General features: G+C 40.9%; 2 protein-coding genes and 1 pseudogene across 3 annotated transcripts in view; 2 read left to right on the top strand and 1 right to left on the bottom strand.

Annotated features, from left to right (window-relative positions):
- Positions 1 to 2,010, top strand: LOC141439765 (uncharacterized; the record flags this gene model as incomplete). Its single annotated transcript, XM_074104134.1, is given in 2 exon segments — positions 1 to 355; positions 1,740 to 2,010. Coding segments are annotated over 2 exon segments (306 nt in total). The 3' UTR covers positions 1,914 to 2,010.
- A 2,761-nt stretch (positions 2,011 to 4,771) lies between these two features.
- Positions 4,772 to 5,742, top strand: LOC141439520 (mitochondrial import inner membrane translocase subunit Tim29-like). Its single transcript, XM_074103809.1, has one exon. It carries the CDS (start codon positions 5,052 to 5,054, stop codon positions 5,613 to 5,615), a length of 564 nt encoding a protein of 187 aa, XP_073959910.1. The 5' UTR covers positions 4,772 to 5,051; the 3' UTR covers positions 5,616 to 5,742.
- LOC141439521 (uncharacterized) overlaps positions 5,727 to 16,626 on the bottom strand; it is a 21,488-nt pseudogene continuing 10,588 nt past the window's right edge. Inside the window, exons 8-14 of the transcript XR_012452600.1 lie at positions 14,957 to 15,043; positions 14,377 to 14,881; positions 11,301 to 11,406; positions 11,095 to 11,203; positions 10,085 to 10,213; positions 9,087 to 9,275; positions 5,727 to 8,363 (exon numbers count right to left, since the gene is read on the bottom strand). The product of XR_012452600.1 is annotated as an uncharacterized protein (transcript). The remainder of the gene's footprint in view (positions 8,364 to 9,086; positions 9,276 to 10,084; positions 10,214 to 11,094; positions 11,204 to 11,300; positions 11,407 to 14,376; positions 14,882 to 14,956; positions 15,044 to 16,626) is intronic.

Here is a 16,626-nt window from a genome sequence, read left to right as displayed (position 1 = left end):
TGTAAAGTACTCAGTAGGTACCACACGTGGGGGTTGTGCGTGCGATCCCGCTTACATTAGAGTCACGTAATTAATTTTAATCAGCACTATTATTACATTTTTATCTCGTATATCTCACGTGTACATCACAGGAAGTTGTTGCATTGTTTGTCAAAGGTTTCCGACGTTTAACAGCATGATGCGGTGGGATGGTATAAAGATGTAGCTGGGACGAGTTTGTCCAATGGAGCAGTGGCCTGTGAAGATGAAACACACGTTTTATTTGGTGGTCTTTGCCCTGTGTTCGGTGGAGTTTGGGCTTGTCAGCGCCGCGCTACCCCCTTGGTCTGCCGATGGTCAGCAAGCTTTAAAAAGAGTAAGTTTACTTAATGTAAATAAATATATCGTCATGGGACACTTGACACCACCAATGTGAGGGTTATTGCGTATGAATTCGCCGCTAGAGGCGCTAGTTTAGCGTGAGGTCTCCGAAATGTCAAATCTCATAGTTTTTGGGTGAGCTACGCGGGTTTATTTATAATAAGAATAATTTTGTGAATATTTTGCATTACCTGAAATTAATTATGGCAATTATGCGTTACGGGGCAATTGAATGTCTGTGGTTTGAGACAGTTTTGTCTTTCGGAAACTTTTGTCCTCCCTTTTTTTCCGAACAAAGCGGGACTACGCAACACTGTGGTTGCTCGAATTTTTATGGTACGGTTTTACTTTGTTTTCGAGCCCGTAATAACAGATTTTGAAAGCCACACTTAAAACCTCACGCAACAGTGGCGTCATCTAGAAAGACAAAAAACGATAGCCCTCATTGATCTAGCTTTTACTCGTATAGTCCCACCCAAAGTTAGCAAAGCTTTTGTGCTATAAGTATGTACATATATTTTTCATTATATGAATGTATTTATATGTTTTCATACAAATATATCTTCCCCTTCCAGAGATCGAACCCAGGACCTCAAGCTTTGTATTCAGGCTCATCACTAGACTATCTGGTTGTCAATTATTCTACTTAAGCTGGCCATACACGTTACGCTACGGTACGGTTTGCCGCAGGCAGAGGTCTACCTGTGCAGCAGGGCTACTACGAAATTCGAAATATACTATACTATTTAATATGAAGGCGAGAGGGACGGTACGATACGGACTTCGATTTTCGAACTTCGGAGTAGGCCCTCAGGTAGGACCTGCGACAGTGACCCGAGCGAAGTTCGTAACCGTACCGTCTCTCTTACTCTCGTACTAAATAATATTAGGGCCTGGCAGGTGACCGCGGTAACCTCTTCGGCAAACCGTAACGTGTATGGCCAAATTTATACCGTGTACATGGTGAAAACTTCCAAGTGTATAAGGCCTGTTCGTATTGAAGAAAAATAGGTAAAAACTTAGATTCCAGTCTCGGTCGGTGTCCTGAATTTTGAAGAATTCAAAATTTATGAGCAAATTTCACTTGAAATTTACTATGAACTTCTCGTTGAAAAGAAAAGGCGCGGGAAAACTTTGAAGTCTCACTGTAGGTACTACCTATTACTTATTCTGTGGTTTCACTCACTTCAATTTAAGTAGCGTATTCATTGGTCAGTTTCCTTAACCGTCAGTTTCGCTGATTCGCTAGTTTATTTACTTATTTGCACTGGTCCCGCGTGGGAACTACCGCTCAAGCACAATCAAAGATGAGGGCTGTGGCTGTGATTTTGGAGACGATGAAATCTTAATTCAGTCTCTCATTAATTATTCCATGGCAGGTTGCCAGACAAATACCGCCGCCTCCACCGCCGCCATCGCCGCCCCAACCACAAGACATACCAGGGTACCCAGGACTAGCAGACATGTTCGAAGACGCCGGCGCCGCCATGGGAGCTTCGCGTGACAGGCGAGAGGCCAAAGGCGGCGGCGCCATGCCAACAAGGAAGGGCTAGTTGTATTTATCCTATTTTTTTAATAAACATCCATTTTTGACGCGACACGGCATGCATTACGAAGTTATACGATATACTTAGTTTTGAGCAATGAGAACACTTGTGTTTTATTAAGATTGTTCTTCACTCTACCACCTCTCTAACGTCGCCTTCTATCCTTATTCATATAAGCCTTTATTTAACTTGCTGTAAACTTTGGAAATCGAATTTGACCTACTTCCAGTGATCGAAATGACTTGAAAACGTAATAATGTATACGAGTAGGTTGGATAGCAAACAATGCAAAACGAAATAGTACATTGTGTCTTAAGGGCGGTAAATAAGGAATTACAAACGAGTGTCTATTAGAAGCCCGAAGTCGAAGACTGAGGGCTTTAATGAGTCGATGTTCGTAATTCTAGTACCGCCCGTGCGACATACAATGTTTTTCATCACATTTGCAAGTAAAATTTAATAATATATAATATAATTGTTCCAAATATTGGCGATACCTTAGGCTGTGCTCTTGGCAACGTCGCCCTCTACCTCCCTCGGCATGCGCCGCAACGTGCGTGTGCATGTGGTCCATGTAGTCCTGCAGCAGCGCGCGCAGCACCATCAGTACGGGCACTGACTCATTTACCGACCTTGGGCTTCATGACAACAAAATGTGTACGCGCAATGACTCATTTACCGACCACGGGTTTCATGACAAGCGCATTAAGGTCGAGGGTTTTATTTGGGGGGTTGCAACCAAGGTAGCCTGCATGTTACGACACTGTTTACGAGCAAGTGTGATGAAAAAGATTTTTTGTATTTCTCGTAAAAAAATAAACACAAGGTACTTACAATATAATTTTCACTTCTCATGCTCGTAAAGTTCGTGTTATCTATGCGATATAAAATGACTTTTTATGCTCTAGTGCATAAAGTAAAATTTTCCTTTAAGACCAAGGCAATCAAATGTAAACAGCAACAAACAAAGAAATTTCTACATATTTTTTAAACAATTCAAAATATATTTTTTAATTTATATAAAACTAAAAATCAATCAAAATAGATCAATAAAACTAAAACTTAAAATTATAATAGTAATGCGTGAACATTAAAAGGTACATAGTAAGTGAACAATTGCTTCCACTGATGCTATTTCATTTCCTCGCCATCGAAGTGAAATAGCAGTAGCACTTGAGCATTAAACCCATTTTCCCCTCGACGTATCTATCCACCCTCGCCGTACCGGCTGCTACGGTACCGGCCGGGTGGCTATATGAACGTCTTGGGTAAAATGGCTCGTTTTATGCTCTTGTTGTACAATCTACTATAGTAGTTAATAACTTGCTACCTGAGGCGGAAGAGTAATGCTGTGGTACGGAATCAAAAAAAAATACGTGTAAACCATGTGTTGGCTGCAGCTGAAAATCAGCGCTGTGTTTCCGTTCCGTACCTCAGCATTGCTGAGCTGCCAGCCCTTTCGGCTAGCTTTAAGTTGCTCTTAATTAAACATTAAGTTATATGTATGTACCTGATGTATGCTACCTACAAGTTTGCCGAATAAACTTTTTCTTTCTTTCTTTCTTGTAAACCTGACATGATGATATTAAATATAATGACCCGGATAACTCACGTCTTAAATCGAGTTTAATCGGATTATCCCGAAACATGTCGAGCTAAACTCGATTTAAGACGTGAGTTATCCGGGTCATAATATTTAATATGAGTGTCTCACGGTAGTTTCATGTTCAAAATTGCTGACATGATGATGGTAAATTTTCCCCCTAGTGACTTGGCAACATCGAATCGAACGACCAAACGTCATTGACCGTCATTCTTCTTTTGACATTTCGATACCTATGGTCTGTTTCTTAATCCGAGATACTAAAATGACGTTTCATGTGTTACCTGTTTTTTGCGTCTCATATTAAATAGTGATGTGCCGCAACCGGTTATCACCAAAAGATTTTGTAGGTACCTATGTTATATGTATAAAATATTAAGATATGAACGGATTTTACGTACTAACTTGTAGGGCACTTAGGACATTCTACAAAAGGTAACATGGGTCTAATAAAAATGCGACCGTTTTGGAGATATTTCTACTTTTTATAAATGTTGATATTTAAGTTTCAATTTCATTATAAGTACGATCCCCCTCAATGCTTACCATAAAAACACACATACCATAACACGAGAAAATGCACTGAACACATCCGATCACAATACGAGTAAATTAACGAATGTCGATCGAATACGAAAAAAAAATGAATGACGTTGTGTGATATCTGTAGGGCTACTACGAAATTTGCAAATCGAAGCTCGCATCGCATTGCCCTTCCCACTCTCGCATGAAATAATATTAGCGTCAACGGGACGGCACGACACAAACCTTGACTCTCGAACCTCGCAGTAGCCCTACTGCAGGGCTACTACGCAACTCGAAACTCTAAGTTCGTATCGTGCGGTCCCTCTGACACTTATACTGTTTAATACGAGAGCGAGAGGGACGGTACGATACGAAATTCGAGTTTCGGGTTTCGTAGTAGCCTTGCTGGCCCTATACTACGAAATGCAAAACTCGAGCCTCGTATGTTGCCATTCCGATGACGCCTATCTCACTTAATACGCAAGTGAAAGGGACGGCGCGACACGCACTTCGTCTTCCAAGTTTTGTAGTAGCCCCTCTGTTTTATGATTTTTTACGTTGGCACTAAGTGATGAACACTGTATTCTTACCTGCAGGGCTACTCCGAGACTCGAAACTCGAAGTTCGTGTCGTGCGGTCCCTCTGACACATATACTATTTAATACGAGAGCGAGAGGGACCGCACGACACGAACTTCGAGTTTCGAGTTTCGGAGTAGCCCAGCTGTACTTAGATTTTATCACTATCGTAAAAGTGCATTTATTTTTTCAAAATAGAAAGTTGAATATTGAATGCTTTAATGTTATTTTTGCGATCATAAAATATACGTTTTACCGATTATTTACAATTATATCGGAAACCGAAATCATGTAGCAGCACTGTTCGTTTTATGCTGGCCACATTATTTTTATATTTGATTGACGTTTCAGACTGTCATTTTAGTATCTAGGTTTCAGAAATAGACTCATATTTAAATTATATAGAAATTTGGTCAAGAATTTGCTAAATTTTTGATAATGTCGGTGACTAGTAGACTGCCTATGGTGATCACAGAAGTTAGTAGCAAAGTACAGTTTCCTGCAAAACTTAGAGGCACAATTATTGAGAAATGGGCAAACTATTGGAAGAATCTGTTCATGGACTATCGACAGATGATCCAAGATTTACGAACTGATATTCAAGACGAACCCCATAAAGCGCTAAAGTACACAACAGGGTTGGTAACGGCGTATCTTCTTGCTCAAGCCAATCCAAGTGAATTAGACTTTAAAGATAGTTTAAAAAGATTTGCTAATGAGGCCGCACTAGTCAGTGAAGAATGTCAAAATCCGAAAGCGTATGGACATTTGCGATATTTGGAAACATGCTATAACCAGAGTGTCATTCATTACAAAAGTTTAGGAATAGCTTCGATCATGTACACAACTGAAGTGAATGATACCTGTGACCTATACAAAGCACACTGCAAATACTTGAAACCCACATATTTGAGCTTTCCCTCAAGGATAGTCGATATCGGGTTCATGGGGCGCTGGTGGAACATGTATATTAAAACCACTAATTATGATGTGAATATTTAAATTTTTCTAAGATAGACCCTCATGTAGTTTTTATGCAGTAGTTCTTGCGACATATTTTTATCTTGTATATTTTTGTTGTTGTAGAAAAATGTAATTAAAACCATGTTATGCTTGAAGAGAATGTTTATATTTCGTTTCTTACTGATAATCTTTAAACAATTAATATCATAATCATCCCATGCAAGTATTTTCCTAAATTGCAAATATGAAAAAAACCCTTTAAAATTATATTATTTCTTAGGAACATGCCAACATTCTACTAGAACTATTTGCATATTAAGAAAAATAAAACAAACATAATTTTTGTGCAAGTTGTTGGCACAAAATGTTAGAAATAATTAATTATAAATAATCAAAGAGGACATTACGGCCTCGACAAAACAATTTTGCTAAAAATGCTTATCTATTGTAAAGGTATCCTATTTTTAACAAAAAGCCTGCATTAACAGTTGGAATAAATAAATAAAACAAGTTTTTATAAATAAATTGCAAGGAATAATGACAATCATCCCAGTACATGTAATTTTATGAATGACAATCAGAATCAACAAAAAGCTTTCCTCTCACAAAATTAAATTTATTTACAATCAACTTATATCATATTAAAAAAGAAATAGAGTATAAATAACACACTGATTGTTGCGCTTTGTAATTCACAGCAAAATCATTGTTGCACTGTGTAAAATAAAAATCACATCTTTGATTGTATTAAGATCTTAAAAATGAAAGTAATAAGAGTAACATAAAAAAATCCTGAAAAAGTATTCTAAACTTAAAACAGCTTGTCTAAATTAAGGAAATAAACATCACACTTTATTATGACAAGGAATAAATGAATGTTCTTTATTCTGATTAACCCTTCCCAACCCAACAGAGTATGAAAAGAGCTACGACAATGGACAATATTCTGATTAAAAAATGCAATCCAAAAAATGAATACTACAAAAGTACTAAAAAATATGAACCCAACTAAGGATTTGCCGAAGGGGCAATCAGAACATTGTGGGCTTAAAATGAACATAAGTATATTATACATTTACCGTGACTGCTAAGGGCTTCTTGGGATATTATTATCAAAACTATAGATAGGTCCGCCCCCATGTCTAAGTAATAAGGTAATAACTGTACAAACAACAAATCCTGTAAGGGCAACATTTATATTAAAAATATTAAATATTTGATGTAAAAGTAAACCGGTAGGATTAAGTTACCAAAAACTTTAAATTTAAACTATACTGCTATTACAATGGAAATCAAAAATTAAATCTATCACATTTCTTTCAGACTTTCCTTAATAATGTACATTAATATTTTTACATTGAGTTGTAGGTAAACAATAATGACTACAGAGTTGTCGCGAAGACTAATTAGATTAAGAAAAGCTCCATCACCATCACAGTTTAAGATCAATTACAACTTTTTAGAAGTGGGTATGAACAAAAAAATTCACATTTAAAAAATAAAAAAAAACTGGTATTGACATTAAAAAGAACCAACTGTTACCCCATTCACATTTCAATATATTTATGATTTTCTACCATCTAAATATACAGGAAAAATTAAATAAAAACAATCACAGATAAAAACTTCTAACACGAATAAAGAATAACCTGATCTTATGGGAAAAAGAGACCCCTCTTATTCATAACATAAATGATTGTTAAGATTTCGTTGACTTAGTATTTGTCTATTTTATCTGCTATTTCAAGATTTGCCATTGCTTGACACAGATAAAATATAACTGCTTATATGTTTGTAACTTTTATGAATAAGAGGGTTATTTAGTGTACACTGAAACAAATCAAACAAAACACTTCTATTATACAGTTGCATGACTCGAGTCAGCGGCTGCCCATACCTGTTGCCTTAGGGTCGTAGATCCCATTTTTCCAGAATTGTGCACTCTCTTAAGGTTTTTAGAAATGTTTTTGTTCATAAATATAGTATTTCTTTAGAAATCTCAAAATGTGCACTTCCCAATGGTAAATTTCCTCAGTTAGGAGCTTTCCAGGAGGTACATTTTGACAAAAGAGCCGTAATCGCACATGTTATATAAACGGCCGTGTTATTAAGTGTACATTTTGAAAGAGTGCGTTTTGGAAAAGTGTACTCATGGGGAAAAGTGTAAATTTCGAGAAAATGCCCTAATTGGAAATGTGGACGTTTTGAGTGTATATTTTGTGGAAAGTGCACATTTTGGAGAAGTGGGCTTTACAAGCTTAGGCCTATGGATGGAGCCAATTACTTAGCTCGTCACAACGCAGCATGAATATTTGGTACACGATGAACATGTGCAAACAAAATGATCAATACAAAAAGTTGTTATTTCAAATCCAAGTTTGTAACATTTAGTCACAATCGGATTTATCAGAGCAGACAGTGTTAGGAAATAGAACGCGTCCGCCTTTAACAATAAAATCATTTTTAGATAATTTAAACATTAGGTGCTCTGATAAATCTGTAGCTCTAACTTTAACACATTAGCCTTTTGTCGCGGATTTCAAGCATATATCTTTTTCTAATACAATTGTGCAAAAGCGATGGATGTTGTCCACGATAAATAAATGTTAGTGTTTTGGCCAAACGATGGCGACAGTACAAGTCAATAGTCATGCAGCGTCGTGATTGGTCGGTCGGTGGCCGGCGGCCGCGCAGCGTCGCGTCTTCACATTAGCAGCATGTCGTGCAGTTCGTAGGCGTACATTGCTTCGTTGTATTCGACGTCGTCGTCCAGGTACAACTCGTCGTCTGCAAAAATTGAAGCTATTTTTAGTCCTCACGGTCTATTGCATGACGTTTCTGACATTCGCGATCACAATCAGCAATAAAAAAACCGGCCAAGAGCGTGTCGGACACGCCCAAGATAGGGTTCCGTAGCCATTACGAAAAGAATCAAGTAATATTATGTGCGTTATAACACAATTAAAACACTTTAAAATCTATTACCAGAAAAAGAGCGTATCTTCACGGCACTTACGTCCTTTTGTTGAGAAGCGCAGTTTTTCGGCAATAACTCAAAAACGGTATATCGGATCATGTTGAAACCAATTTTCGTTGAAAGTATTTATTAAGCGTTACCTTTTCATATTTTATGCATATTTTTTGGACAAACGGTTTACAAGATAGAGCGGGGGGACACAATTTTAGCTACTTTGGGAGCGATTATTTCCGGAAATCCTCACTTAATCAAGAAAGTTTTTGAGAAACCTTACTATCTTTTCAAAAGATAAGATTTTCTTAAAGTTAACAGAGATCAAAAATAACACGGGTGTATAGGTAGTCCCACCAGAGTTTGGGTCATGCACATAAGAACATATTGTCATGTAATGTCAGCGGGATTTTTACATTTACTCATTCATTTCATTCATTGTCCCTTTATGCAATCAGTTCTTTCTGTAAACAGCTGTGTGTGTAATCATTCGCTTCAACCCTCATGGCACTACCTATAAATTGTATCAGACCCTGACTGACCTGAACCGAGGAAGTCATCAAAGTCGTCGTGGTCGAAGGGTTCGTCGAGCGAGTCGTCGGAGCTGTCGTCGAAGATGCGGTCCACGAAGTCCGGCCGCAGGTGCGGGTTGCTGTGGTCCTCCTCGACGTTCAGGCGGAGCAGTTTGTGCGTCGGCAAGTCCTGGGCCTGGGTCAATCAAAATAATGGGACTGATTCACTGAATTAAACTAAATTATTCAAACTGTGTATACTGATCTTCACTCGGCACACACTCAATATTTTCTGGAATGTAAAGCTTTAACGACGACCGAACGTAACTTTGTTAACAGATTAACGAAATAAACATATTTAGCGTTGGATTATCATAGTATGACTATTTGATTAACAGTGCCCAGCAATGTGCGTCTCTTCGACGACACAGGACGGCACCGGGTCGGGAGTGCGGCGGGTCTATTGACGTGGCTGTATATGAACAACATCACACCGACGGCGGGCGCGCGGCGGGTCGTGGGCGAGTGCCACGGTGTGATTTCGTTCGTATACAATACAGCCACGTTAATAGACCCGCCGTACTCCCAACCCGACACGCACCCGACCCGCCACAGTTCTATGTGTGTGTTGCGCTTTAAGTTTGTTAGAACATATTTGGCATCAGATTGACGTAGTTAACTATTTGATTAACGATGGCCAGCTATATGCGTCCCTTACCTACACATAGAATGATAAAGCGTAAACCACACCTGCCTAGACGAATGTTGTTCATTATACAGCCATCTAATCAGACCCGCCGCACTCCCGACCCGCTGTCTTCCTAAGACTTTTTCTGCGCCAATCTTTTTCACAATCTATCCAATAAGGCATTAAGTTTTGAATAAATTATAACAGTAAGTACGTGAACTATTAGTTTTGAGTCTTATGGATTAACGGTCGCCCGGGCGACCGATTTTAGCCCTTGGCTTCTAAAGGGTTAAAGAGAGGTGCCGGGCGGCGGCGGGCGGCCCCATGCTGCGCGCTGTACTCACGTCGGCGGCGCAGGCCGCGGTGCCGGCCATGTGCAGCGCCAACGCGCGCGGCGCCGCGCCAGCGTCTCCACCGCCGCCTGCGCCAGCGCCTCCGACACCGTGTCGCAGCCGCTCACGTCCAGCTCCTGCCATGACAACACAACACACACCGTTAAAGACGCACAAAAATAAAAAAAGATACGATTGAAATTCACGCTACATGAAAACCTTTCGACAGCTGACAGATTAAGGCCCCCGCTACCCCGCTCGTGACCTCGCTCCACTTCCCAATTTTGTATGAATTTTTAAGCTTGTTACCAACCCTGTCCACTGAAGAGGAACACGGTGAGGGCCTGCAGGCGGGCGGCGCGGGCGGTGTGTACCTGCAGCAGCGGGCACGCGTCCAGCACGGCGGCGAAGGGCCGGCGGTGAGCGCGGCGTTCCTCGCGCGGTGAGAGCCTGCAGGCGGGCGCGCGGGCGGTGTGTTACCTGCAGCAGCGGGCACGCGTCCAGCACGGCGGCGAAGGCGCGGCGGTGAGCGCGGCGTTCCCTCGCGCGTGAGAGCCTGCAGGCGGGCGGCGCGGGCGGTGTGTTACCTGCAGCAGCGGGCACGCGTCCAGCACGGCGGCGAAGGGCGCGCGGTGAGCGCGGCGTTCCCTCGCGCGGTGAGAGCCTGCAGGCGGGCGGCGCGGGCGGTGTGTACCTGCAGCAGCGGGCACGCGTCCAGCAGGCGGCGAAGGGCGCGGCGGTGAGCGCGGCGTTCCCTCGCGCGGTGAGAGCCTGCAGGCGGGCGGCGCGGGCGGTGTGTTACCTGCAGCAGCGGGCACGCGTCCAGCACGGCGGCGAAGGGCGCGGCGGTGAGCGCGGCGTTCCCTCGCGCGGTGAAGCCTGCAGGGCGGGCGCGGGCGGTGTGTTACCTGCAGCAGCGGGCACGCGTCCAGCACGGCGGCGAAGGCGGCGGGCGGTGAGCGCGGCGTTCCCTCGCGCGGTGGAGCCTGCAGGCGGGCGGCGCGGGCGGGTGTGTTACCTGCAGCAGCGGGCACGCGTCCAGCACGGCGGCGAAGGGCGCGGCGGTGAGCGCGGCGTTCCCTCGCGCGGTGAGAGCCTGCAGGCGGGCGGCGCGGGCGGTGTGTTACCTGCAGCAGCGGGCACGCGTCCAGCACGGCGGCGAAGGGCGCGCGGTGAGCGCGGCGTTCCCTCGCGCGGTGAGAGCCTGCAGGCGGCGGCGCGGGCGCGGCGCGGACCCGGGCGTCGCTCAGCACGCGCCAGTACGAGATGTCCAGCCGGCGCAGCGAGCTGCACGCGCGGCACACCAGCGACACGCCCTCGTCGCTCACGCCTGCGCATGCATATAGACGCTCAGTTTCGTTGGCAGTACCGTCTTTACCATAAGGGCACACGGGACCCGTGTCCAGGGCCCTTAGCTCAGATGCCCCGGGAAAAACCAATATACCTATTCACTTTTTTCTATTTTAAAGTAATAAATAAATAAAATATTTTATTAAAAGAAAACCTGCACTTTAATCAGCCTATATAATTTGATGTGTGTAAGAAAAATAAATAAAATATACTCAGCGGCTCAAAATTTGGCCCGCCCTTCATACAAAATTAAGAGTCAGTTCTATGTTTATCTACATATCCCATCTAGAAATTCTTTATTGAGGTTGCCATAAATATTGATACCTATTGCCGTTGCCGTTTAACTACTTATGTAAATGCACCTTTAGAGTGTATTCACGTGAACTGAATTCAAAATGCAACTCAAGTTACAGTGACCGATGATCCTAATTTTCTTTATAATATTATTAATACAAACATTATACTTCATAACTCGCATAGCATAGTTTTTGTACATAAACATAACTAGATTAATTAATTGATGATGGACGCAGTAATGAGTGAAGAATGACCATGCGTTTACTATATACAACAACGCTTCATTCAGCAAAATGACAGTAAGTATATGTACTATATGATATGTACAGTCAAGTGCTAAAATATGAACGTATCTAGCACTTCAAAAATATGTACCATAGACTCTTTCATTCGTAATAAGGCCATGGTAAAATATTTTTCAGTGTTTCAAATAGATACATATTTTTGCACTTGACTGTACCTATTATAGTGAGATGATAGCTAACTTGCGATTGCGATGCAATTTAATACATACGTATATAATTATTATTATTTGATTTTGATTATGTCAGTAAAATTTTAGTTTATTATAATTATTTGATTGGGAACTTCACACACACCATTGAATTGCTTCGCAGGTTTGTGCAGGTTTCGTCACGATGTTTTCCTTCATCGTAAAGCTTGTGATAAATTTCAAATGTAATTCCGCACATGACAAATTTACAGTTAATTACTGATATTGATGAAATCGAAAAATGAGATCATTGTTCTTTATTGTTTAGAAATACATAGAAATTCAGAGTGTTTCAGGAAAGTTTTACTTAGTGTGACTTGTGTGATTGGGATCAATTAGGATGCGGGTGCTTAATAAGTACCTTCTTTCCAATAACGGTCCATCCACAAGCCCCCAGACACTTCCGGGGTGATCATGGTTCGTCCAAAGGCAAGCGCCAGGGAAAAACTCAATATTTTACCAACATACAATATAAATATACCTATATTATTTTATTATAAACGTCAATAACATGTAAGCAATAGTTGAAGTGGGAAAAATAGAATTTCATAAAAAAAACAAATCTATATTTAAAGATATTTGAAGTACTTTAAGTGTTGCTGATTATTTTTAATATGAATGTGCTCTCAGGGTTTAATTGAAAGAAACTAATTATGATGGTGGTAAAGAATACTACGAAGTAATAAGTTTTAAAAGTCATTCAAGCGATGATAAATGGGTAAATGATAGATTTCGCCAAATGAGGTAAAAAAAGGTTCCCCTTGTTACGCATATTTTTTTATGTCATAATTCTATTTTGCATAATCTGTTTACGCATAATAGTATTTATGCCGAAACTGTTTTCGCATAACAGTTTACGCAGAATTCTCTTACGCATAACCAATGTAAGCCGAATGGGCTTTACGCATAATTTGTGAATTCCGAATATAGTTTAGGCAGGAAATTACTTACGCATAAATTAGTTACGCAGTAAGTTACTTTCGCATACTGAATGTAATTTTGAATATTTTTACCACTATTTAAGCAAAGCAAATATTCATATGAATTTAACAACTCTGAGGCAAAGTCGACGGAGATCCGCTAGCGGAGCTCCTGTTCCGCCTAGTTAAGGCGCTTACAAAATACTAACCTAACCTAACCTATAGTTGAGCAATCACGTTACCTGGGTTTTCTTTATTGAGGGGGGCTCCGTCCCCCGAGACCCCCTTGCGTGGGCTTCGCTCCCCTTATTCCCTCTTTACTGTTTCGCCTATCCAAGTATTATATATTCAGTTTTTTTTCAAAAACCTTCGTAGGATTGCTTGTTTTTTACATGCAGGGGGCTCTGCCCCCGGACCCTTCTCTTTATGCCCGTGTCTCTTTTACTGGTGGCTGTTCGTTCCATTACCAATATAATAACCTATTTTGCTAGTCATTAATAGTAATTAGGTAAGTAATATATTTTCCGACATAGATTTGGACAGGATTTCGGCCTATCAAAATTCGGCTAAATTACATATAAACAAGATTATGCATAATAAAATTCGGCAATGTTAATATTATGCTAAAATAAATGCGGGTAAACCATTATTCGGCTTACACAGAATTATGCCGAACTAAATTTCGGCAAGTTTAAGATTCGGCGTAAATAAATTATGCGAAACCTGTTATGCGTAATCAGTTTCGGACATTAAAAAGTATGCCAAATAGATGTCACCGGTGACTTTGTCACCGTTGAAAAAGTTTTGGATGGACAATATGCTTAAAATACCAGTTATTAAATGTTTTATATTGGGAATATTTAATGGAAGCAATTAAGGAGTTTACTTACCATATAACACGACAAGAAAGAGTACAAAACAAATGAAAGAGGATAATTTTTTTTTCATACAAAATAATTGCAATGATTACGCATTTTACGTACAATGTGACAGCTGCGAAGACACCCTAATTTGGTTTGTACTTACTGTTTTTTGTCTTTTAGCAATATTTCAGATTAAGTTTCAAAAATCAATTTTTAAACAACCAAAATCGTGAATTCATAGAAAATTTCAATTGAAAAGTGTCCGCTTGACAGCTTTTGAGAATTGTCAAAACTACCAAAAATAAAACCAGACTATATTCATTCACCTACATAAAGATAGACTAGACATGAATATAAAGAAGTAAAATGTCATTTACCTGGCTGAGGGTTGCTCTTTCTGGAATTACAGCTGGATATGTTCAACACCTCCAGTTTGGAGCAAGTCTTTGCGATTTGCTTCATGACGTTATTTGTTATATAGATGTTCCTACTGAGGTTCAGAATCTTCAGCTCTGTCAGTTTAGACATGGATTCGCAGAAGTCCAACCCAACTTGAGGGGTTAAGCAGACGTCAATAGAAGTGTATTCGCTGAGCGAAAGCTCCTCTAGCTTTGGGAGCTTGCTTAGTATAAGGGGGATTATTTTCCACATGGTGACGGGACACACGTCGAGTTTCAATGTTCGGAGGTTTGGTAAGGTATCTATGGCCGCGCTGAGCACAGTTCCCTGCAAGCTGTAGCAGTTGTAGAACGATAGAGTGTGCAGTTTGGGCGGATTGCTGCCTGTCAGAAACAGACCGGTAACATGGGTGTTGTTTGCTACCATCACACTCTCTATGCTCGCTTCACTCTTCACTATTCGAACCAGATTTGAGTCAGACAGCTGAAATAAAACATTGTCTTGTATAAAAACATAATTAGAATACTATTGATTATTTGTGATGCTAACGTAACTTACCTTGTTGCAAGATACGAAGGACAGTGCTCGTAAATTTTTACATCCATAAATCAATGGGTTCCAATTTTTGGTGTACATTCCGACGACCTGTGGAAATTAGAATGTTCTTTAGTATTTAAGTCTCATCTGTCATCTAAACGCAAAACTACGGGTTACTACTATCTGCACATTTAAGAATTATGGGGGGGGGGGGTCTCTGAAGCGTTCCTAGTGCCATAGTTCCATCGCCGTACGTATCATGGGCGGATCCAGGGGGGTTGTGGAGGTCATCTCACCCCTCACCCCTCGGACCCTGGGATGAGTCTAAGACAACAGTAGATATATTCCTAAATTCATGATTTTTTTGTATTCCTGCGACAAAAGAGGAGAATTGGTTTAGTTATAACTAGAATGTGACTTATAAGGATAATGTCCATGAACTAACCTATCAGTAGGCTAAGAACAGAAAATACACACAAAATGGGGTAGGCAGATCACACTAAATTCTAAATGTTACCGCTTCGGAGCCACTTTTAGCAAATAGATAAAAAAAAAAATAAGATGTAAAATACAGGTTGATTCAAGAGAGCTGGAACGAATGATTTGAATGAGTGAATGAAAGTATCTGTGTGCTACCTATTTTAATACAAAAATGTCTAAGTGACATTACTTTCATCAAAATGACATTGTACCGGATAACTCACGTCTTAAATCGAGTTTAGCTCCATATATCAACATGTGTGAACTCGATTTAAGACGTGAGTTATCCGGTACAATATCATTTATTGAATATCGAGTCTCACGTTAGTTTCATGTTCAAGACATTACTTTCGTTTAATCCATTCGTGCCAGCTCTTGTAAACCGACTGTACAGTCAAGTACAAAGATTATGAAAATAGGCCAAAGTTATGAAAATATGTATATAATACACGACCTTAATGTTAAGTAAATAAAGTCGTGTATACATTTGTAACTTTGACTGTATCGATATATTTGCACTTGACTGTATGTGTTACGAAATTATAAGGATAATGTCCATGAACTAACCTATATGCAGGCTAAGAGCGTTTTCAGATTATCCGATCCGATATCGGAATCGGACGCCGATACGATATCGGGGCAAGTAAAGTATATGAAATATTATCCGATATCGGATCGGATAATCTGAAAGACAGGTACATATTTCACACATTTTACTTGGATAGGATAATCTGAAAACGCTCTAAGGGTCTCTTCAGTTCGCTTTAAGGGACGCGAAATCAGCAATAACCGATAGAAATAAGCTTTATGTCCAAGCAACAAGAGCGAAAAAGACGTTGCTGCGTCAGCCGTGCCTACCTGAGCCGAAGAATGCCTTCTTAGCTCTTATTACGTCGACATCATATAGGTTTTTTTCGATCGGCTTTTGCCGATTCCGCGAAAAGGAAGTTGTCAAATAGCATATGTTGTGAACGTTGTGCTTGTGTCAGTGTCAGTGTCAGTGTCAGGCGAGTTAACCTTGAGCTCCTCGAGGTTGGGACAGAACTTGCCGACGGTGTGCGCGGTGCGGTCGTTGAGCGCGGACCAGTGGTGGTCGATGTGCAGCCGCGCCAGCGCCGGGCCCAGCCGCTGCAGCACGCGCCGCAGCACCGCCGTCGTCAGCGTCACCGCGCCGTGCTGCCACCACGACGTCTTGAACTTGCGGATGCCTG

This window comes from Choristoneura fumiferana, chromosome 21 (genome assembly GCF_025370935.1).
Source record: "Choristoneura fumiferana chromosome 21, NRCan_CFum_1, whole genome shotgun sequence".
NCBI classification, from domain to species: Eukaryota; Metazoa; Arthropoda; class Insecta; order Lepidoptera; family Tortricidae; genus Choristoneura; species Choristoneura fumiferana.
Note: the sequence above shows the minus strand (reverse complement) of the source record. Positions and strands in the feature narration are given on the sequence as shown.